The sequence below is a fragment of the Musa acuminata genome, chromosome BXJ2-5, assembly GCF_036884655.1.
Source record: "Musa acuminata AAA Group cultivar baxijiao chromosome BXJ2-5, Cavendish_Baxijiao_AAA, whole genome shotgun sequence".
NCBI classification, from domain to species: Eukaryota; Viridiplantae; Streptophyta; class Magnoliopsida; order Zingiberales; family Musaceae; genus Musa; species Musa acuminata.
In genome coordinates, this window is record NC_088342.1 from 32,629,001 (window position 1) to 32,654,321 (window position 25,321).

Below are 25,321 nucleotides of genomic sequence, written 5' to 3' on the forward strand. Positions count from 1 at the left end.
TTAGAGCACTCTTATAGATCGATAACAGTCGAAATCGATCTTTACCGAACTGTGTCGGGTGATAACGATTAAAATTTCGATCGTTACATCCGATACGAGGTGATATTGAGCATTCCACCCGATAGCAAATGGTATTATTTGAAATTAAAAACTTGATACCAAAGCCTATCTCAGTGCATCTAAATCAAGAACGTGGCATCGGCAAATCGTTTGAATCACTTTACCTGGCAAATCTTCAACTGAGCTAATTTATGGTTTTCCTGTGTAACACGACTCTCGAAAGGAGTATTACTCCTGGACAATCCCATGGTGATTTATGGCTGTTCAAGCATGTCTCTGCTGCTATCATTGACCTAAATGGATTGCAAGCACACTTTAATCAACCAACAACTCATGCTCTGAGACTCGAGAAGCACGGAACAAGAGAACTACTATACCATACACGGTTACATCACAAGATCCAGGAAATAAATTTGACCGTCATAAGGGTCAGAAAGTGAGTTCAAGATTGCATCCATCAGATAACATGTGCTTGCTGCCATATTTCGATTACCTATTCTAAAATGTTCATCTAGCAGCTACTACATCCTGGGTGTCTGGTGATCACCTTCACATATAAGACTGGTGTGGGGGCTGATAACTAGTGCCAGTGTATCCCCCATAGGTTGACGAAGCAGATGGCACTCCAGGGCCCATATAATTAGCATAGTTGTTCGAAGCAGAATGCAAGGTAGTGTTTGTGTAGCTTCCATAGTTCGATGTGGCACCGCCATAGGGCACAGAGGGGCCTCGCTCATCTGGATAGTGGTATGCTCTCTGAGGGTGTGCTTGTTGCCCATATGCAGCATGTACCGGTGGTGCTTCGTAGGCTGGTGGTACGTTGTACGCATACCTTTCGGCACCACCAGCATACGGAGCCCTATGATCAAAAGCCAAGGGTGGGCGCTGCCAGTTATTGACAGCACCAGCATGCCTACGAGGAACATAACCTCCACTTGCACGAGGCCTTTTTGGTTGGAATTTTGCAGTATCTCCACCTCGTTTCTTGTCAGCTTTAGCCTTTTCAAGCTGAGCAACTTGTTTCTGGAGGGGATCCAGAGGGTACTCTTCTTGGAGCTTGTACTCCTCAATACACTTAATGACAGCCCTTATGGCACCTAGCTCATCAGATGCAGAGTCCTTCTGAAGAGATTGAAATTCAAAAGAAATGAAAACGGGTGCAAATTGCTCAATAGAAAAAAAAAAAGGTTTCCTTTTACCACTAGAATGATCCTAGTTCCAAGTTCTAATCCAGTTGGTGACCAAAGGTAGCAATCACCTGTACAGCAGCAGTGCTTGTGTCTTCATTAGTTTCTTTGGCATCTTTCAAGTCCCTTAGATATGCTTTCAACAAAGGGACAGGAGGAAACTGATCGGTAAGCTGAAAGGCATGTGCAAAGTGGACGGCATCAATTTGCCTCCCTTTGCTAACCAGGTCTTCAATAAGGCCTGCATGAACAACACATCTCAGATATTAAGATACCAACTATATATCAAAGAACTAATTTCTAATTTTTTTTAAGAAGTCCATCCTTATTGCATTGACCTCACATCTCCTCTTGGAGCATTGTAAGACAACCTAACAAAGAAGTGCCCAAGTCACTGGAACTCTTGAGGCCAGTTATCAAAATACCAACCTGGCGTTTTGTGTGTTAATCCAAGAGAACGGCAAAACTCAGGTGCCTGCCTGCGACGAGAGACAGCTATGACGAGCTTGCAAAGTTCGTCTTCATCAAATTCTGGTGCAATGCTAAAAGTAGCAAGGAGCTGCAGAAATGCTTGTGCTTCCAATGAATACCCATTAGAAGCATCTAAATTTAAACCAGCCAACTTCGGCCTCCATTTATCAGCAATTTCTTTGGCCTGCTGTTTAATTTCAGAGCTCAAAGGATTAACACCTTGCTCTGTTGACCCCAATAGAGGGGCAGCAGATTCCATCACTAGAAGACAGCTTCTGCGCAGGCCCTGAAGGGTATTATCCTCATTCCCTGGTGAATTAGATTGGTCAAGAGGGTAGAAGCCCTCTAAGGACTCCAGCACCAAACGGGCTGGCTCAGTTGCATATTTCAGCGCTAGTGAAAGTTCCTCACGTAGGCTGCCAAGGTTCCTCTTCTTTTCTAAAATAAATTTCAGAAGTCCCTTTGCATCCATCTGTTGGCAAAGTTGCTTCAACCGAGGACGGACCTCGCATAATGCATTATCAGGATTTTTTTCCTCTGAAGCAGGATTTGGTGCATTGATATCATTGGGAGAGGTGCTTACCTTTTTTTCTTTGCTTCCCCTGACATCAATAGGCTCAGGAGATGCCACCTTATACTTGTGACGTGCCTCTGCTATGGCTGAAACAGCTGAGTCCCTCAGCTCCTGGAGACGAGCTAATGAAGCATGTTCTTTTGCAGAAACAGCAGCCTCCTTTTCTGCAATCAATGCCTGAGCTTCTGATTGCTTCTCCTCAAAAGCCTTCTTCTTCACTTTTACTTCCTCCAATTTATCCTTCAACAATCTCTCCAGACTCTGGAAATGTTCTTTGATTTCATCCCACTTGATCTTGCTTTGCAGAGATGATTCTTTGTGAGACTCCAGATCAGCAAATGCCTTCCCAAGCTGTTCCAACATCATTCCTGCTGATTCAATGCCACTAGAAACTGTTTCGGTGTCTTCCATGCTATCTATCAGCATCAAGGAATAAACTGCAAGACAGGTCATACTCCATGAGGAAGGGAAAGCAATTTTACTAAACATAAGTTGAGGTTACAGACAAAAAAAGGAAAAAAAAATGAGACGAAGGTTTAACAACCATGTACTCCATTTAGGAGCAGCTTTTTACAACAAACTATTTCCGTTTAATATTTCTTCACATCTAGGATATATTGCTCCCTCCCTTTTAAAATTCTGTGGCAATATGCATGTAAAGGTAGAAGAAAGCCAAGAATACGGGAAGCAATTGATAATGGGAGTATATCAGTTGCACTAAGTGTACGCATGAATACAAGCTCAAGATAACGGTCACATTCATGATACATCAGTGTATGACTCAACATCACAAATTCTATCTTAAAAACTTGAACAATCTCACGACACCAGTTTTTATATAATTTACAAAAGCTCCATACGATGTTTCCATAAGAATTCATGCAATGGCTGTTTCACTTCCATGGGAAAAAACACTACTTGGAAGAAAATAAGATTCCAATTCCAGACTCCAAATTCTGCATTATATTAGCAAGTGGCATTTTTTTACTTGACCTTTGCACCACAAGTGGAGTCACTGGGGATTGGACTGTGCATATACTGGTCTAGGTCATAAATATGTCATCTTAGACCAACCAAGTGCATATTCACAAAAGCATCAAAGGTACAACTTAAAATATAAACAAAAAAGAACCCAATTTAGACATTATGGAGTAAATGCAGCAGACTACATAAGCTAGATTTTAATTCACTTGTCATGACTGAAGTCTGATGAGCTAACTGATAATGTCAACTTCGTTGAGCCCAAACCGCTAATTAAAATACTTAAGTTGAAGCTAATAGTAATACACTTATTAGACTTTTACAAGTCAATCCTAGTCTTGTTCACTTTCAATGTGGAACTAATCAGGATGTTACAAATTCTCCCACATAAGAGCTTGATGTTTTCATCAAAGTCCAACATAGTCCAGATCAAATCCTAGCATGACGCATATAAGACGTGGCTCAATGGTGGCTCCACGCAGCGACGAGTCCTCTGACTCCATCCATGGGTAATCCCTCCCTATTTAAGCCCTCTCACCATGCCCCAATACTAGATCGACTCTGATATCAAACGTTACGACCCAGGTCTGATGAGCTGACTGACCTGTCAACTTCATTGAACCCAAAGCACTAGTCAAAATACTTAGGCTAAAATTGATGGTAGCACCCCTGTCATACTCTTATAAGTCAATCTTAGTCTCGCCCACTTTCTATGTGGGACTAATCGAGGTGTTCCATCACTAGTTTCAAGGGATGAGTGTTCATGTTAATTCATGTCAATTTTGGGTATTAAATAAGTCAAATCACATTGATAACAGCCAACTAAATAGATAAACAACCTGACCGAATCTTCAATTGGTTATAACACAAACACAACGAATCACATTCTTCTATGAGATCAAACCTGTTGAATACAGTAACTGCACCTCAACCAAATCATAGTGACCATTCTAAATTATACAAAATACAGCATCTAACTTTGCCAATTACAGATAGCATCCATTAATATAAACTCACAAGCCTGACTTTATCATTTATTTTATTGCTGCATTCCGTGAACGTTCACCCCTCTTTTTTTCTTTTTTTGAGAAAAAAATCTAAATATCCCAATTATTGTAATGTTAACGAACCTTGTCCCACCAACACAACCAAATTTAAACACTTAGTTGACAAGCCCAGTTGCCAAACTTTTGACAGTACCATATGAATTCATCCTCAACAAAATGCTTGCGTGGTTAAAGTGCATGAAAAATTACTTGAAATCATACTCTAAAATACTCGGGGAATTCAAAGTTCCTCCAAAATATAAATTGCAATGTGTGGTTAAAAAGTGTTTGATAAGTCAAATAAGTGCTATGCTCACTTCATGTCGTAAGCACCCATCATATTTAATAGAAAACAAGGTGTTTCAACTACATGTCATAATCCACAAGAACTGGGTAAGATCCATACCCGAATAAAGCCAACAAATTAATAACCCAACCTAAAATTACTAGACAAGTCAAGATACCAGTGTTAGGTATAATCCAATACAACTTTGTCAGAATAAGGAAATGTAACAGGCAAGAAAGTAAATCACAAATATTTTGGGTTCAAAAAAGGATATTCCCAACCATTTAAATTTATTAAAGGTCTCACATTAAATTTTGCTAATAGGGGCAGCCAAAAACAGCTTCAATAAGGAAATTTCTGTAGTATACCAGCAGAATTTGCTCTGACCATCAGCTGCCTAACTCAAAGTCCTTTTCACCGAGAATTAGGACTGAAGAGCTTGTGCATAGAATAAAATTTGGTACTATGCAGTCAATATCAAATTAGAAATAACATGGAAGAGAGTTTTTAGACAGCCAAAATGCAGCTTATATAAGAAAATTTCTACAGTTATTCCAGAAGAACTTGCTCTGATCATCAGCTGCCTAACTCAAAGTCCCTTTTTACACTGAATTAGAACTGAACAGCTTGTGCAAAGTAGAATAAGATTTTGGCACTAAGTAGTCAATAAAATCAGATTAGAAATACCATGAAAGAGAATTTTTTTTCCTTCTTTTGAGTGTCTGTGTTTTCCAAATACGTTGTGAACACAACCAGACCTTACCCAGACATGAGGGATGAGCTGAGAGATTTTAAGACTGGTCTCACTAAATATAGTTATAATGTATGAAAAGACTTGTGCTGATCCACTATGTCAATTTGCAAACCTAGCTGACCTATAACTTTGATCCTACAAGATTTAGTTCAAGCTACGCGGCTCAATACCTGACCCAGCTGAATAAAAGGTCAAAACATACTAGAAAATATTTCTCATTTCCTATTATCATTTTCAGCAAAAAATTGGTGATATCAAGTGTCTAAGCAATTAAAATTTACCTAATGAGAATAACTCTGACCTCTGTGAGCATTTTGTGATACTCCAAAGGCAAAAGATTTGTTACCTCAGCGCACAAGAAGTAAGATCATTTTGATCCTCGCATCGATTACACAGCTATGATGAAACAAAAGGACAGAATCCATCTTTTTTTGAAAAAAAAAAAAAAACTAGGTTATCTAAGCAAAATCAACAAAATCGCCAACATCCGACTGACAACATATATCCCTCACAAAAATCACATTTTCCCCGCAATAATAGGCGGTGGTTTAGGAGAAATCGACACAAGTAGAAAACGGGCAGCAATCAGCCCCAACTTGGGGATCTCAGCGACCAATCCGGAGATTTCCTTTTCCATAGAAGTTCACAGTAATACAATTCATATACCAAACGTTAACAACCAACTGGTGGAGTCGAGGATCCATCCTAGGTCGAAAATCGAGAGCGAGGAACCAAGAGAAGAACGAGAAAGAACGCATGAAGATGAGACCAAATCCGTACCTTCGTCGGCTTGACGGTCGCACAAGTTAGGGTTTCCGAGATGGATGTCGCACTCTCTCCCGCATTTCTAGTCGCAGCGCCTCGCGGGCTGAAAACGGGCCGGGTTACTTAAAGCCCACTTTGTGTGTAGCATCATTAACAAAAAAAAATTAAGAAAACTTTATATGATTATTTTTAATATTATTAATAAAATAATAATAAGATATTTACCAAAGAACTAAATGTATCAATAAATAATGTTTTTTTTGCTTCTAATAATAATATACCCTTGAACGAATGTGGGACTATTTAGCATGTCCTTTTTCTTTCATTTAAATTTAATGTCCTCCTCGAGTTGTAAGATATAATGCATGGTTTAGTAAATAATATGTGAGGATTAACACACAGTGATGTCCTAACATATTTGTAATCTTTGTGATGGCACTAATGTAACGACTAAGTATAAGACCACTTGGCAAGAATGATTGTCTTGGCAGGCAAGAGTTATTTTCACTGGGATCAATCACATGAACAACACTTTCACTTATAAAATTTAAATAAATTTTGTTAACGAATTTATCAACCCATAAGATGGAAGTTGGAAACCACTTTGATGTTATATTTTAAGTAAATTGTTAATCTTAAAATTAAATTTGAAACTTGTTCTCACCTCAAGCATTTGTTTTCTTTTCTCAGCAATTACCTCTACTTAGTTTAATTAATTTTTTTAATAAATATCATTTTTATCTCATCTCACTTGTGAAAATTGAATCTAGCATGTCTATCTAATAAAATGTTTTATCTATTGATAATCTGTGTGATGGTTTACTTAACATATTACTCTTGTAATTGAGTCCAGTTGGATACTTCGGTTCTTAGTTTTGTTTGATAATATTATGTTATTAAATAAATTTATTTTGCACATGGTGGTAACTATTTATCTATTGATTGAAAAGAAATCAATTGAAAAGGGTGGGATATTTTAGATGAACTCAAGCGACCTATCAAATCAATTAATATTTCAGGTGTAATACCTCATTTTAATTAGGGATAAATTGATAATTTTTGTCTTATTAGTGAAATGTTTCATTAACATTCTTCTCTCTTATTGTGATCTGTGCTGTATCACCAACTTGCTTTTGTCTTACAATATATATATATATATATATATAAGACTGATCTAAGAGAATGCACATTACATATGGCCTAACAATTCATTAGTCACATTCGTGCTTATAGCTTTTCATTGTTAAAGACGTGATTATAGGTAGAGATGTTCCTTTATTCTCTCTCTTTATTACAGTTAAATTGTAAAATTATGTCTAAATTAAAAATCTAAAAATTGTTTAGTTAACAATTGAATTAAAATACTATGAACAAATTTAGATCCATTCCATATTTAAATTAATTTTTTTTATCAAAGAATAAATAATGAAGATGAAATTTAAACACATTGACTAGATAACAATCAATGTTAGTTATCTAATTAAAATAATTAGTTAGTTTAAACTACTTTTGATTACTTAACAATCATGGTTTAGAGTTTAGACACATTGCGGGTTTATAAATAACTCAATATAACTAAACTAATCGATGTAGTTTAGCCAAGATAGGTGAACTCATTAAATATCTAACTCATGATTATAAGCAAAGAATATTGGATTGTGACCCATCTTATTAGATATTAGATGAAGTATTAACTAGTCGACTATATTTGGTCAAATATTTAGATTCACTTATTAGGGTCTACAAATTCAAATGCTCCGAGTTCTTCATATTTGATTTGATAGGCAAATGCATGCATTCAAATATGTTGTCTACTTATGGATGCATGAATGAAAATTTGTGGTTTACACGTATGCAGATTAACATATGTCTATTACATAACTTTTGACGAGTAGGAATGCATGTCCTGCACATGTTTGTTTTGATTCATTGAAATCGAAGCATAAGTTGGAGTGGCATATAACTTTTAATCTTTTAAAAGTTATATTTAGTATATTTATAATTTTAATTTTAAATTAGGTTCTTGATAATTTTTTTAATCATAGGCTTATACATTATTACGGATTACAAGCATCATAACCTAGGAAATAGTGAAGAGATAACATTTAACAAAACCAATGAAAAAAAAAGTTTTACTCCGTAGCTTTAGTAAGAGAATTATGAATTTTTTTTTTTTTTGCTAAAATGGATTGATTTTCACTAATATGCTAGGATTCCTTAATTTTAGGAGTTCTTAATTTTAGGGATTCGATATTAAATTTTATTTTCTTATTTATTTTTTCTAGTTATTGTAAGAGTTTTTGAGTTTTTCCTAATTATATTAAGAGTCCATAATAAATTAAGAATTTTTATTTTTATTTTTATTAAAAATCTTAGTCAGAATTAAATAACTATATATATATATATAATGTCTTTAATTATTTTTTTTAAGCAATCAAATATAACTTAAAGTTTTTAGCCAACTTGGAGGTTGACCCTCTTGAAACGATCAAAAGGAGGTTGATCCCCTCGAAGCAATTAATCCCTATATATTTTTTTAGATAAAACCCTAGAGTTTCATCATTTGGTAACAAAACAGTATTCCTAAAGTTATTGTAGTGTTTCCTCGGTATTCATAAAGTTCTTGCAATGTTTCCTCAATATCCTCTTCGACGCTACCATAGGACCCAACGCTCATGCCACCAATGATGACATCACCTTCAACGCCAAGTAAGCAACCCTTGACCTAAAATCAAAATTAAAACTTAGGAATTGTATATCTATGACCAAGCGCAATGACTATTAATAATTCTCTGAAATTTTAATTTGAAGCCTTGAAAACAAAAATTAAGAAAAGGTGATAAGAAACTCTCAATGGTTTTAAAAAGAGTTTGCTTTAGAGTTTTAGTAAAAATCAACAAGATGAAATTTTGGTTTCTACCAATAAAATCTAAAGTCACGAGAAGAGGTTACCAAAAGCGTTGTAATCGCTATAAAGTAGAATTTTCTAGATGGGAAGATGAAGAACCGACCGATTGAGTTTTTAGAGTAGATAAATTTTTTCGCTTTCATAAAATTATAAAATATTTTAAAGTAAAAATTAGCTTCAATCTAACTTATTAGATAGGGATGTTATTTAATGGTATGAAACTTATCATAGAGTTCTCTCGTAGGAGCAATTTAAGAAAAGGCTTCTTGTTCGTTTTGGACCATTCGAACATGAGAATGTTGACGGGCAGCTTGCTAGATTCATTAGACTTCTACTATATTAAAGTATCAAAATCGATTTTAACGACTATCAAATCAGGCTAAAGATTGGTCCGAAAGGTAATTAGTAAAAACATTTATTGAACGTCTTAATTCAGATATTCGTTATAAAGTTAAGGCTATTGAATCTTAAATTTTGATGATGAAACTAATTGATAGTGTTTATCTGATCTACGCTTTAAGTGACGCAGGAAGCTTCAATCAGGGAGAGACAATTAAAAGCCGAAAGAATAATGTTGGGTCAGAGTAAAACATGTTAGAAGATTGGATGTCGAGGCGGAGGATCGGTTGACGTGTTGACAGAAGGCTTTGAGCCATGGGTTCGAGCATTGGGCCAAGAAGAGCATAAATTACACCAAGAAAATCGGAGTTGTGGAGGTTAACTAGCCGATTGGGCAATTGGCCAAAAAAGAGGATGATGTACCGAAGAATCGAACGAAGCATCGATGTACCAATGACATGCTAGACAACATTTGATTTAGCTTTATACTAATTGTTTATATCAAAGTAGGTTTTAGGCATAATTAGGTTGAAATTGGGCCAACTCAATTAGGGACCAATTGGGCCCAAGTTTAGGCTATGTTGGGCCAAGTGAAAGGCCCAAATAATGACCCAAATTGGTGGAACAGTTGGTGGCATAGTCTTCAAGACTATGTTAGGCGGTGGTATTGCTAGACTGGGTGGTGGTACCGCCTAGTGTCAGTACTACAAGCGGTGGTCCTACCCAGCACAAGCGGTGGTATCGCCAGGACCCGGGAAACCCGGGTTGAGACCTTTTTTTTGCTCCATTTTTGAAGCCAATTGGGGTCTATAAATACCCTAACTATTCCTACATGGAATAGCAAGAAAGTTGAGCATAACTCTATGATTCTAAAATTATAAACCTTATTAGAAAATTGAGTTCCCTCCTCCTAAAGCTTAGAGAGAGTTCTAACGGAGGTGTGTGAGGGAAACCTTGTAAAAGAGGGGTGTAAACGTTATTTCCTAAACCTGTGAAAAGGAGAAAGTATAAAAGGATAGTTGATCTTCGCCCATTGAAAGAAGATCGGGTAGTAGAAGCCGGTAGCCTCGAGTGAAGAGGAATCGAGAGTGGATGTAGGTTACGACGACCGAACGACTATAAAAATCTGGGTTGCATTTCTTTTGTGCAATTTACCTTTACTGCAAATTGCTTTACTTTCACTATGCTTCCATATGTTTTCAAGTTAAACATATTTTCTATACGGGCTTTGTTGGATATTGGTTTTTATCATACGAAGTTTTCAGAATCAACATAATTTTACCGCTGCAGTAATTCACCCCACCTTCTTAGTGACGACTCGATCCTAATAGTTGGTATCAGAGCCATGTTTTTCTCGTTTGGTTTAATACCCAAGAGAAATGGCTCTTTTCGGCTTTCAAGAGGGTCACTCTATCATTCGTCCTCCCATGTTCAATGGGACGGACTATACATATTGGAAAACTCGAATGAGAATTTTCTTGATTTCTTTAGATTTTAATATTTGGAATATAATTGAAAACATACTTCAAAGGTCTTCTCTTTCAATGAATGATTGAAATGATTTGAAGAAGAAGACTTTTTCTTTAAACGTTAAAGCTATAAATGCTCTATTTTACGTAATAGACAAAAATGAATTCAATTGGGTTTCTACTTAGGAAACGACTTTTGACATTTGACACACACTCGAAATCACACACGAAGGCACTAGTAGAGTTAAAGACTCTAAAATAAATATTTTGACGCGTAATTTTGAATTATTTTGTATGAAACTAAGCAAGACTATTGGAGACATGCATACCTGTTTACGGATGTTGTCAATAGTCTAAAAGCTCTTGGTAAAAGTTTTTTGAATCTTGAACTTGTGAATAAAGTTTTACGATCATTTTCTATAAATTGGGATTCAAAAGTAACGACAATATAAGAATAAAAGAACTTGAACCATTTTCCGATTGAAGAACTTATTAAGTCTTTGATGACCTATGAAATGACGTATAATGCACATGAAAAACTCGAGAACAACCTTCCAAAGAACATAAAAGATTTGATACTTATAACTCAAGATGACCACTCGAGCGAAAGCTTAAGTGATGATGACTTTAAACTTCTCACAATAAAACTTAAAAAGTACTTAAGACAAGAATCAAAAAGTAAAAATGAATTTAAAAAGAAGAAGCTACCAAAGAAGAAGAAAGTATTTAAGGTGGCTTGGGACGAATCAAGTTCATCCGAAGATGAAGAACAAACCAACAAAGGTGAGGTGGCAAACTATGTCTTAACGACTTTTGACGACAAGGTAACCAAAACCCCTTTGCTTTATTTTGAAATTACTTGATGTATTTCATATATTATTTTTAAATTAGTATATAAAATATAAAAAATAAATAAATAAATAAATAAATAAATAAATAAATAAAAGGGGATCATGCTTTTCTTTTTCTAGCTAATTTTGAAAATGATAATGATAATTGCATGTTTTATGAAATATAAAAAAATATTAGATTTAAATCTAATGATTAATCCTATGTATGTTTTTAAGAAAAAATAATGTGTATCTAAATTGATGATTTCCGATTTTGATTGAAAATGCTTTATGAAATCATGTTTGATGATTAACGTTGATGCATGTTTTGATTTGGTGTAAAAACTTGGGCATGCTTGTAAGAAATCAAATCACATAAATTGAAATAACTAAAAAGGGAATGTATTTTAAAAATTTCTCTATCTCTATCTTATCATTTTTTCAATAAGAAATTAATGAATCTATTTATGTTATGAATCAAGATCTCTTATGTGTTCTTGTATCATTCCTTCTTATTGAGTTTATCTAAATGAATCATTCACGAATTAATCTTTCTTGATCTTTCATCTTTCGTATCATGATTTTTTTATGATTACCTTTGTATTTATGTGATGCTTAGAGCATTGATATAAAAAGGAAATGAATTGCACTATTATACAATTCCTCTCTTCTTCTTTCTTATTTGCAATGAAAAAAGGGGAAAAAGAATTGCTAGTGTGCACATCTCCATAAAACTATATTGCTAAGAAAGGAAAAATTTACAAGCTTGCACATTAAGGGAGATAGCTTTGCTAGCTTGGATAAATTGGTGTAAAACTTACTTGACATGCTTTCAAACACTTGCATTGTTGAATGATTCTTCTTTTTGTTGCTGAAAAAGGGGGAGAAAATAAATTATGAATGTTTGGTATCATAATCAAAATGTTGATTTAATGCATGAAGTGATAAATGCTTAAAAAATTTTAATGTCTTAGTATCATATATGATATGCTCATAGTGATGATTGATTTATTTTTGGTATCATGCATGAAGCAAGGATGAAATATAATGATTTGAAATTATGCATGTTATATATTGAAGACTTGAAACTATGTTTTGGTATCATGCATACTCAAGTAATATTGATTTGAAAATTTATTGATTTAGTATCATGCCCAACGTGATAATTATGATGACTAGACATTTCTTATGAGAACACTTTATAGGTTAAGATTTATTTTCTTTATCCAAATCATGATCTTGATTTCTCGATATTTGATACATGAGATTTTTCTATAAATCAAGATCTTATTTTTGAACTCCTATGTTTCTTTTTGTTATTTACTAAAAGGGAAAAGAATTACAACATTGTATTCTTCCCTTCTATTTGACAATGACATAGGGGGAGCAAATTTTGCTAGCTTACATACTTCAAGAAGAAGCAAAAAGTTGCTAGTTTGTACATGATAAAGAGAAGTAAAAAAGCTTGCTTATCTCAAAAGATGCAAAAATTTTATCAACTTTCATATGTGTAAAATTTGCTAGCTTGCATGTTCCAAAATTATATAAAACTTACTAAATTTGCTAGCTTGCAAATTGCATAGAGAAAGAATTGCTAGAAACGTAAAAATGCTAGCTTGCACATTTCAAGTAGATGTAAAAACATGCTATCTTGCATATATCAAAAGGTGTAAAAATTTTACAAGAAAAAAAAAAACTTGCTAGCTTGCATAATGATAAATGCAATGATTTGAAATTATATCTCAAAAACTTACTAGATGCACTTCTCCTTTTTGTTGATGATAAAGAGAGAGAAGATGTGATGATGAGTTGAATCATGCATGGTAGGATGTAATACACTTTGATATTTTGATACCATAATGATACTATAATAATGATCATGCATATGATGAATGTAATACTCATGATTTTATTATGATGATGTATATGACGTATTGCATATGATGTGATTATGATTGCTTTGACTTGAATTCAACTTAAATTCAAAGTTCTATCAATATGACATATTGATAGAAGGAGTTAAGGTTAACTCCGTCATCAATTAGTTGTCATCACCAAAAAGAGGGAGATTGTTGAATCTCATATTTTGATGATGAAACCAATTGATAGTGTTTATCTGATCTATGCTTTGAGTGATGTAGGAAGCTTCGATCAGGGAGAGACAATTAAAAACAGGAAGATTCATGTTGGGCCGAAGTAGAACATGTCAGAAGATTGGACGTCGAGCTAGAAGATCGGTCGATATATCGAAAGAAAGTTTCGGGCTATGGGTTCAAGCATCGGGCTAAGAAGAGCAAAAATTATGCCAAGAAAATTAGAGTTGCGGAGGTTAACTTGTCGATTGGGCAATAGGCCGTAAAAGAGGATGAAGCATCTGTTAGGGTCAAGAGCGGCACTAAGAGGGAGGGTGAATTAGTGTAGTAAAAAACTTTCATGATTTCAAAAGTCTACGTTTTGATTAAAACTGATTCCGACGAAAATCGTTTCGTAAGGAGTTTAACTTGAAAGCGTATGTGAGTATAGAGAAGATAATAAGAAGGTAATGTAGCTTGCAGTAATGAAACTTTCACAAATTGAAAAGCAAACCGGAATTTAGAGTGGTTCGGTCTTTGTGATCTACAACCACTTTCGGATTCCTCCTCCGTCGAGGTCACCGACGTCCACTAAAGTCCTTCAATAGGCGAAGACCAACCACCTCTTCCAGCGCTTTCTCCTTTTCACGGGTTTAGGAGAGAACCTTTACAAGTCTTACACCTTTCTTGAATAATCTCAAAACATAGAAAGGGATGAGGAGAACTCTAGCACTTGTTTACAACACTTTTACACCCTAACAACTCAAGATTATCTCAATGCTTTCGTACCCTTTTATACAAAAAAGGGTGGGGTTTTTATAGGCCTTAATGGCTTAAAAAATGGAGCCAAAAAGTGTCTCATCTCGGATTTTTAGGGTACTTGCGGTACTACCGCCATTACTGGGTAGTACTACTGCCTGCAGTCTGACACTAGGCAGTACCACCGCCTGATAGAGCTTGGAGACCGAGCTCTGGAGGTACCACCGCTGGTAGTAATAATTGCTGACGGTAACACCACCCAGACCACCTAGGAGATTGGGTGTTCTAGGTGGTGCCACCGTTGGTCATGTTTTCAAGGGCTGATTGGGCTATTCAATCTGACCCAAATCGGCCCTATTAAGGGCCTAGTTGGCCCCTAATTAAGTTAGAGAAATTACCTCTCAATCCTAACTTAATTTATGCTCTAACTACAATAATTAAGACATGATCACTTCTTGTTCTAGTGCGTCAATTGCTCTTCCGACGAGCTTCCGGCGTTCTTCCGGCGAACATCCGACGAACTCTCGATAATGCTCCGGCGGACTCCCGAAAAGCTCCTGGACTTTACGACAATCTTCTTGGCAAGTTTTGATGAGCATCTTTGGCAAGCTTCGATAAGCATCTTTGGCAAGCTCCTGGACTTCTCGGTTAGTTCCGGCAAAACTTCCGACGAACTCTCGAACTCCGAACGTGATCTCGATCTTGACTCTGGCATAACACCTGCTTTATGTCTTACTGCTATCGTAGTTGATCCTACACACTTTTCTCAACATATAGATTAGATTAAACAAATTATAATTGACATCATCATCAAAATCCGAGATTCAATAATCTCCCCCTTTTTTATGATGACAATCAAATCAATTGATGACGGAGTTAACCTTAACTCCCCCTATCTATATGCCATACTTGAGAAAAGACACTCTTGAATTCAGAGCCTTTGAATTCAAGTATCAAACTGATAAGTTGGATTTATTTAAACTTATCAACATGTACATCATGATCTAACATTCTCAAGATACGATGCCAAGTATGATGTCAAGTAAGATATTTCAAATATGAAAGATGACAAAGATAGCAATTCATCATTATATGGTAAGATATCATTTTTAAAATTACAAGTTAAGCTCTAGATATCTTATATGAAAGACATTTATCAATTTGATACGATAAGATATGTTTTTGCCATATTTCAACTCATGATATCTTATATGAAAGACATTTATCAATTTGATATGATAAGATATGTTTTTGCCATATTTCAATATGTTTCAAATGATAAGCACATAAGCATTTATAATAAGATGCATTGCATATATTGTCATCAATTTACCACATTTTGGTATCATTTCTCCCCCTTTATCATCAACAAAAAGGAGAACAATTCAACAATACAAGTAAAGATTCATGCCACATTTCAATTTGTATTTGATAATACCAATCGTATTTCTAGCATTCATGACATGGTATCATTTAAAAGTTCTCAATATTAAATGTTATCAACATTAAAGCAATAGCTTCCATCAACTTCTCCCCTTTTTCTCATCAAGACTTTACATGAAGAAGGAAAGAAAGGAGAAAATCCATTAAAAATCAACTTTGTAAAATGATTTGAATCAAGTCAAAAATGATAAAAGAGTTTCATTAAATCATACTTCAATTTTCACAAGGATCAAGATATTCATGTGAAATCAAATCCTCACTCTTGCAAGTGTTCATCTCATACTAAAAAATTCATATAAAATTTTCTTTCATTAAGAAAGAATTCATGTGAAAGAATAAAAGAAATTTCATGAATGACCACATCAAATATATTTCTCATAAAAAAATTCATAAGAGTGAAATCCGTGAGAGATGCATTTATGAATGAATTCCATGTATCCAACATTATTACATGATAGAGCAAGGATATGGAATAAACTTGATATGACATTAAACTCATGAAAGTTCCATTCAAGAAGATAGTCCGGAAAAGAAATTCACCAAATTCATGCATTCGGACAATTTAACATTCCTAACTTCGCAAATGATCATCAAATAATGCGTCAGGTTATAAATACTAAAAGTTGAATGTAATAAGGAATTTATTTAGTTAAAAGATTTATCAAGTCTAATTCTTAGAGTGATATATTCATCAAAGTAAGCACAGAATTTCACCAACAGAGTAGGTAACATAATGAAATTTTTGCATCAAAGTAAGCAGCATTTCAAGATTACAAATAGCAAGGTAATCAACATAAGATTACAACATAAAAGTAAGCATAATACAATAGAGAGATTTCATCCACTGCTCATTCAGGTGGTGGTAAGTTAAAATGTCTAAACAAAGTATTAAACCATTAGTGAATCTATTGCAACTCAGTTAAGATTTGATCTTGGCATTGTTTAAGTCGATCTTGTCGTTGTTCAAAATGATCCATCCGAGTCCCTATGTTATCGATAGATGAGGGAGGTGCTTGCTATACTGGAGATGAATCATCAAAGGGACCAGTTGGAGGAGATTGATTATCCCTAAAAATTGGTGTTTCAGGTTCTGGTTCAGGTTGGAGGGGATAAGTCCTTCTAGGCAATCTAGTTCATATACCATTTCTGAATGTATATCTCATCCGTTGAAGTAGATTTCTATTTATGATACTAAATCTATCTAGTTTTATAACTTCTTCTTCGGGTGGAATGTCAATATCATAGGCATGGAGTAGTCTTGTGATTAAGTCACCATATGGAAGCATCATGTCCTTTTTCGATAGTTCTATCATGTTTTATTGGATTAGATAACCAAAACAATTGTTATGTCCCTTCATAATCCAATACATAGTACCTAATTCCATTTGGCTTACTTCATCATGATGATATTATTTTGAGAGAATGATACTTATCAGGATATGATGAAGTATTTTAGTGCTTAAAGGTAGTAAATGTTTGTAGCTTTTTGGAAGAATCGTTAAGTTAGGATTCCAAAAATTGTTCCTAAGGCATCAACATAAGTAGTCCCAACTGTTTCTTCATCCCATTATCCTCTAAAATAACACCCTCTTTCTTTAACCAGAATTCTTATGATGTTATAAATTGTTCTATCCATAATGGGTATATGATGTCCTAATAGATAGGTAGATACTCTTTCATTTTCATCTATATGTAAATTATTGTAAAATAGTCTAACAAGCCTAGGGTAGATGAGTTCACTTATTTGCAGGATTGGGAGAATGTTTAGATTAGCAAACCATTGAATGAGTTCTAAGTCACTTAGTTCCTCTAAATCAACATATTTACTTTTATGAACATTCCTAGACTCTATGGATGAAAATTTAAGGGCATGTTAATTAGAATCGAAAAGTAAGGAGTCATAATTTTCATCTAATCTTCTCTTTCCTTTGTCCCTAGAGGATCTTCTAGAAGCCATGAGACTAAACACATAAATGATGAGAGAACTACACATAAGAGGCAAGATCTATCAATAAATTGAAAGAAAAGGTTTGAGAATTACCCTTCCAGTGATCTTCTTAAAAGATTGAGATTGATCCTTGAATTTGAAGAAGAGGAGGGTTTCCTAGAGTTTCTAGAGGAGGATCAAGGAGAATGAGGGGTGGAGAGGTGTTTAGAGGTGTGAGGAAGGAATGTAGGAGGGCTTGGGGTCGGTTCTACCACCGGCCCTAAGTGCCTTTTTATAGGGCAGAGGTTGCGGGCGGTGCTACCGCTTGCCACCCTTGATAACTAGCGGTGCTACCGCTAGTTGGGCGGTGCCACCGCCTACAGGCAATGAGCACTGCTCACATTGGTGTGTGTTGCTGTTATAGGTGATTCCAATTTTACAAGATTTTTATTGTTGTGAAGCACACAACCTTATTTACATCATCATGTAAAATTCACATCATAAGAGGAGAAGACTCATATTGAAGATTGTACATTCATGATTCATTGTATAAAATGCATACCATACTTAAACATTATATAGAACTTGTATATATAAAAAAAAAATGCATACTATAATTTCATGATTCACCATATAAAATTTGTATGCAAGCATCGTAACAACTCATGTGGAAAAATACATATGGCTCATTACGCACACTATAAGATCATGATTTAAGTGAGTGATCCAAAGAATCAAGAAAAGTCTGAAAACAAAATTTAACAAATTCATGATCTTGTTGGATAAAATTCGATCCGGAAAAAAAATTTAGGGAATGTATCCAAGAAATTTAGAAATCCAGAAGAAGTGAGAAAGGGAACTTATGCATATGAATTCTCAGGTTTGAGAGATCAAGATCAAGTGTTTATCACATAAGATTTCAAATAATTATTACATTATGATCTTATAAGTATCATTTTATAACTAACAGTTTTAATTCTTATGATCCCCTTTTTATTATTTTGGCTAGAGAGCTTTATGAGTTATTTAAGATCTCTGGTCATAAGCCTTGAGCATCCAAAATCAAAGTATCATCTTTTGCTCCTAGCTTATGATGGTACATTTTTCTATAAAAAGATGAATTTTTGGTACCCATTTGACCTTGGGTACCTCAAAAATCAATCTACATAGTTTATCATGTTGCATTAAGTCATCTGAGGTTCTTTTAGGAACCCAAATCAATTTGTATTGACTATATCTCTTGAATGGACATTTGTACACAATATGTCCAAGTTTGCAACAAAAGTTGCATTTGATATGAGGTGATATATGTAAGGTAGGGCCTTTAATAAATGTAGTTGGATTTTAGTGAGAGCTACTCACAAATTCGATTCTGCTTTTTTATGAATGTGACCCTTATTGGCAAGAATCATGTTCAATGACTTGCTACCAACCTCAAATTTCTTCAAGGTTTCTTTGAGTAGCAAGTTTTCCTTTTGAAGTATTTCTAGTTCATGGCATTTTGTGTAGGAAGCTAAGTTATTTTCATGCTCAATCTTTACTCTATCATAGTCGCTAATAAGAGAAGCATGTTCCTTTTTTAAAGAGTTATACTTTTTACTCAAGATTCTACATTCATCAAACAATTCATGAAAAGCACTTGAAAGCTCATTAAAAGTTAAATTTGCGTCTAATGAACTTGTTACCTTATCTCCAATAGCCATTAGCACATAGTGAGCAACTTGCTCGATGTTGGTTGGCTCCTCTTCTTCGAAAGCACTTGAATCGTCCCATGTAGCTTTGAGAACATTCTTCTTTGGTTGCCTCCTCTTTGCATTCATAACATATCACTTGTTCTTTCTTAGGTTTAAATTTATTTTTAGTATCATTTTTAAATTTATTTCTTTTTATGAATCTTTTGAACTTCTTTGTTAAGAGTGTCACGTCATCATCAAAGTCCTCATCACTTGAGTTTTCTTTCAAGTGGTCTCTTATGTTCTCAGTGTCATATCCTTCTTGTTCTTTGGAAGAGTGTCCTCAAGCTCTTCATGAGCTTTACATGTTATTTCATAGGTCATTAGTGACCCAATTAGTTATTCAAAAGAAAAAATATTTAGATCTTTAGTCTCTTGAATAGTCGTTACTTTAGGGTCCCAACTTTTTAGTAGAGATCTTAAAATCTTATTAATAAGTTCAAAATTTGATAAACTTTTATCAAGTCCTTTTAGACCATTGATGACATCTGTAAATCAACTGTACATGTCTCCAATGGTCTCACTTGGTTTCATTCAAAATAACTCATAAGAATGCACCAAAAGATTAATTTTTGACTCCTTCACTCTACTAGTACCTTCATGAGTCACTTTGAGTGTGTGCCAAATGTCAAAAGCAATTTCACAAATCAATACTCGATTAAACCCATTTTTATCTAATGCACAAAACAAGGCATTCATAGCCTTGGCATTTAAAGTGAAAGTCTTCTTCTCCAACTCATTCCAATCGTTCATTGGAAGAGAAAACTTTTGAAACCCATTTTCTATGATATTCCATAATTCGAAATCAATTGAAATTAGGAAGATACTTATTCTAGTCTTCCAATATGTGTAATACATCCCATTGAACATGCGCGGACGTATAATTGAATGACCCTCTTAGTTGTCGGCAAATGCTATCTCTCTTAGGTTTTAAACCAAATGAGAGTGAACCTTGCTCTGATGCCAATTGTTAGGATCAAGAGCGGCACTAAGAGGGGGGTGAATTAGTGCAATGGAAAACTTTCGCGATTTCAAAAGTTTACATTTTGATTAAAATCGATTCCAACGAAAATCGTTTCGTAAGGAGTTTAACTTGAAAGCGTATGTGAGTGTAGAAAAGGTAGTAAGAAGGTAATGTAGCTTGCAGTAATGAAACTTGTACAAATTGAAAAGCAAACCAGAATTTAGAGTGGTTCAGTCTTTGTGACCTACATCCACTTTCGGATTCCTCCTCCGTCGAGGTCACTGGCGTTCACTAAAGGCTTTCCTTCAATAGGCGAAGACCAACCACCTCTTACAGTGCTTTCTCCTTTTCATGAGTTTAGGAGAAAACCCTTACAAGTCTCACACCTCTCTTGAATGATTTCAAAACTTAGAAAGGGAGGAGGAGAACTATAGCACTTGTTTACAACACTTTTACACCTCAACAATTCAAGATTATCTCAATGCTTTCGTACCCTTTCATGTAGAAAAGAGTGAGGTTTTTATAGGCCCCAATGGCTTCAAAAATGGAGCCAAAAAGTTTATCATCCCAGATTTTCGGGGTACTGGTGGTACCATTGCCATTACTGGGTGGTACTATGTTAGAACCCTTGCAGATTCTAAACTTGGGGTTGATTTCTTTAGGAGATCGGCCTCCTTGGAACTCTATAGGGGTTCCTCCCTCCAAGTTACTGCTCAAAGGCTGCAGAAAAGATTCATCTATTGCTTATGAAAAAAGGAGGAATATATGGCTATTTATAGGGCTTCTAAACCCTAACTCTTAATAGGACTCCTACTCAAGACTCCTACTTCTAACCAACTCCTAATAGGACTTCTACTCAAGACTCCTATTCCTTTACAACTCCTAATTCTTCTCTAAAAAATAACCTCCTAACCCTAGTTGGCCTTTTCACCTCTTTAATAGAGGTTAGCTTAGGTAAGTTTTACATGAATGTCCCTCTCAATTAGGACTCTCCTAGCTAGAGTCCTAACAGACCTGCCCTCTTCAAATCAGCCTTGTCCTCGAGGCTAACGATTCATGAATTTTGAAAATTTGATCTTCAAGTTGTCATAGTTCTCCCAAGTGGCATCTTCTGTTGGTAGGTTCACCCACTGTATTAGCACTTTAGTAGTGGGTCATCATTGTCGAGTCACGATCCGTTGATCAATATTAGCACTTGGCTGGGTCTGGAGTTCTCCTTGGGTAGTCATATTTGGTGGGTGGCTTTGGGCTGTCTCCAAGCACCTATTTACAACTTCTGTATGGCCGTCGATTTGTGGGTGATATGTCATACTCCTTTTCAATTTAGTACCCTGTATATGGAATAACTTTATCCAAAATCTGCTCGTGAAGATGTAAGTAGAATTTATCATAAGCACAATGCGTCCCTTACAGTGTAATTTTTTTTAGTCCCAATTGTAATGAGCCACGGAGCTTGGTGCTTTCTCCAATTTTTTTATGATTTTACTAGTCTCCAAATCTTCCTACCATTCTATCTTAATATCCTCAAGGAAGTCATTGGTCAGAAGTGAAACGATTGAAAATTCAGCTTGCTCGGATAGTTGCGAAAGTGCATCTGCAACAACATTCTCTTTCCACTTTTTATAAGTTATTTCATAATCAAATCCAAGAAGTTTTGTTACCCATTTTTGCTGCTCAAGGGATGATATCTTTTGCTCCAAAAAGTACTTGAGCCTTTTATGGTCGATTTTAATTTGAAATCGTCGACCGATCAAGTAGGGTCTCCATCTCGTTGCTGCGTGCACAATGGCGAGCATCTCCTTATCATATGTTGACATATTTTGATAGGAGGGAGATAATGCCTTGCTAGTGTATGCGAGTGGTTGACCATCTTGTATGAGAATGACTCCAATTCCGACTCTAGATGCGTTCGCCTTAATAATGAAGGGTCAGTTGAAATCTGGTTGTGCTAGCACTAGCGTCGTCGTCATGGCTGCCTTAAGTTTGTTGAAGATAGCGAAGGCTTTGTCCGATCATTGGAAGACATCTTTTTTTAGTAAGGAAGTAAGTGGTGTATTAATCTTTCCATAGTTTTTCACGAACTTACGGTAGTAGCCTATTAAACCTAGAAATTCATGTAGCAATTTTATGTTCCTTAGGGTCGGCCAGTTCTGCATTGCTTCTATTTTGGAGTCCACCATCATACCTTTCTCTGATATGATATGCCTAAGATATTCCATCTTTTGTTACAGAAAGCAAAAATTTATAGTGGTCGTTGTGTGTTCGAAAGGCGATTTTCGGTATACTTTTTTCACACACTCGTATTTGATGATACCCAGATCGAATGTCCAACTTTCTGAAGATTTGTGCTCCCTTTCATCTAGCAATTCATCTACTACTAGAATAGGGTATTTATCCTTGATGGTTATGCCATTGAGAGCTCGGTAATCAATGCATATTTGCCATGTTTCGTCCTTCTTGCATACAAGTAGCACCGGTGAAGATTAGAGACTGCAACTTGGCCGAATAACTCCTGTTTCGAGTATCTCTTTTACAATCCTTTCTATTTCATCCTTCTGGAGATGTAGATACTGATATGGCCGAGTATTTGCTGGAGGTTTGCTTGGAAGAATCGTTATATAATGATTATGCCGCCGGGTAAGAGGTAGGTTGTGCGATTCATCAAATATATCTGAAAATTCAGCAAGCAAAGGAAGTAGGTTTGGATCTTCAAATTCTATTAGCTCTCCCTTAGTTTGCTGCTCAAGTTGTACCAAAAAGCCACTGTATGCTTTATGCAAAACCTTCTCCATTTGTTGTGTGCAAATCGTTATTACGTCGCCCCCACGTTTCCCGTGCAGTATCACTTATTTCTCCTTACTGTAAAATTTCATAATTAGTTGCATAAAATTCCAAGAAACATCACCTAATGTCGTCAACAATTTAATTCTAAGCATGGCCTCATGATCATTAAGAGGGAGGAGGAAGAAATATGTAATTATCTCTTGGTCCTACAGCAATAGTTTCACTCGCGGGCGCCTACGATCATACTTCAAAATCCATCCGTCGGCAACATTAACATCAAATCTGCTGCAATTCTTGATAGGTAAGGCCATATAGACAGCAACCTTACTATTTAGAAAGTTATTAGTACTACCCGTGTTGATGAGAATAGTGATCGGTTGTTGTTTGAGAAGGCCTCCAACTTTCATCGTTTGCGAGTTTGAGTAGCCGGCTAGTGCATGTATCGTAACTTCGGTCGGTTGTGGCTCTTCTTTCACATCTTCTTCTTCATATTCAAGGCTCTCTTCTAAATGTTCAATGACCTCTTCTTCTATTGGTTCAATCATAAGAAGTCTCCCTTTACTACAGCGATGCTCATGGCTCCACGGCTCATCGTAATGCCAACATAACCCCTTCACATATCGCTCCCGAAGCTCTTCTCTTGTTAACCTCTTTGGTGTAGGGACTCGGTCGATAGTAGGGGGGGCTGAATGCTTCAGTATTGTTAGTTGAGAAGTGACTCTAGTCCTCCGAGCTTCATGGTTCAATCGCTCCTCTTGATGTCGTGCGAAAGAGATTGCCATAAGCGTGTACGGTTGTCGCGCTTTAACTTCTCCCCGGATCTCCAGCTTCAAGCCCTTAATGAAGGTCCCCAATAGCTGTTTTTGAGACCAATCACGAGTTTGATTAGTTAACCTTTCAAACTTGATTTGGTACTCTTGAATGGTGAAGGTTTATCGGATCTTTGCTAGTTGTCCATCAATGTTCTCGTAATTGATTGGTCCGAAGCGGATCAGCAGTCCTTCTTTGAATTATCGCCATGAAAGGACTCCATAAGTATGTTCAAATCAGTCAAACCACTGTATAGCATCCCCTTCAAGATGTATAGCTACAATTTTCACCATAGATGCATCCGCGGTTTTGTGGTACCGAAAATATCGCTCCACGCGTGAGATCCAACCAATCGAGTCTCCTTCTTCCCATCTAGGAAAGTCCACTCTCATGCATGGATAGTTGGGGTCAGTCATAGAGCTTCCCCTCTCTTGGAAGTCATATCTTTGGGCTTGGTGCGATTGGGCAAAGCTCTCTCCTTGATGTGGTTTCTTTAGGCTTAGTGGTCAGCCCAATCTGAGTTTAGTCAAGAGCGTCCGAATCTTATCCTCCATTCATGCCTCAAAGTCTTCGAATTTAGCATTGATTACCTCAGATGCCATAATATATGCCGCCAAATCTGTGATGTTAAGATCTCTCTTTTGTTGTTGGGTTAAAGGTATGTATTGGTTGAGAGAGGTGATGGTCAAAAGGGTTGGTGGATTGGTGGATGTAGGCTACGGTTTAGGCTTGTTTTGTGGCTATTTTGGGTGTAATTTGAGGGTGTGGTTTGGTGAAGTTTTAGGGCTGTAGATGAAAGTTTTGGATCTGTGGTAGATGACAGCAAAGGTTTGATAGAAATCAGTGGAAGTTGCAGCAAGTATGTGCCGTCTTATAAGAGCAAAATTATTGTCGAAGAAACAGCGGTTTCTCGACGAAATTTCCATCAAAAACTTACGAGAATTGAGGAGGGAATTGATAGTAAAATCATAGTTTATATGACAACAAGGATGTATAATTTAATCAAGAAAATTTTGGCAGTATAATAGCAAGGAAATTGGTGCAAGCTGCGATAGCAGAATTCTCGTCGAAAAATTTCATCGGCTTGGGATGAAAATTTGTAGCAACACAAAATCATTTTTAGAAATAAATTCCTCAATAGATCAATCTTAGATGGAAG

General features: G+C 35.8%; 1 protein-coding gene across 6 annotated transcripts; it reads right to left on the bottom strand.

The window, feature by feature from the left end:
- Positions 1–411: 411 nt before the first annotated feature.
- Positions 412–6,214, bottom strand: LOC135583816 (FRIGIDA-like protein 3). 6 transcript variants are annotated; one of them, XM_065109168.1, is made up of 5 exons: positions 6,140–6,214; positions 2,302–2,729; positions 1,677–2,205; positions 1,319–1,488; positions 412–1,182 (listed from the first exon to the last, which is right to left on the bottom strand). In XM_065109168.1, the coding sequence occupies exons 2-5, from the start codon at positions 2,716–2,718 to the stop codon at positions 610–612; spliced, it is 1,689 nt and encodes a 562-aa protein (XP_064965240.1). In that variant the 5' UTR covers positions 2,719–2,729; positions 6,140–6,214; the 3' UTR covers positions 412–609. The 6 variants fall into 6 exon arrangements, with proteins under 6 accessions (XP_064965240.1, XP_064965239.1, XP_064965236.1 ...); XM_065109167.1 differs by lacking the exon at positions 6,140–6,214 and adding an exon at positions 4,974–5,592; XM_065109164.1 differs by having other exon boundaries at positions 1,677–2,729.
- Between the last annotated feature and the right edge of the window lie 19,107 nt (positions 6,215–25,321).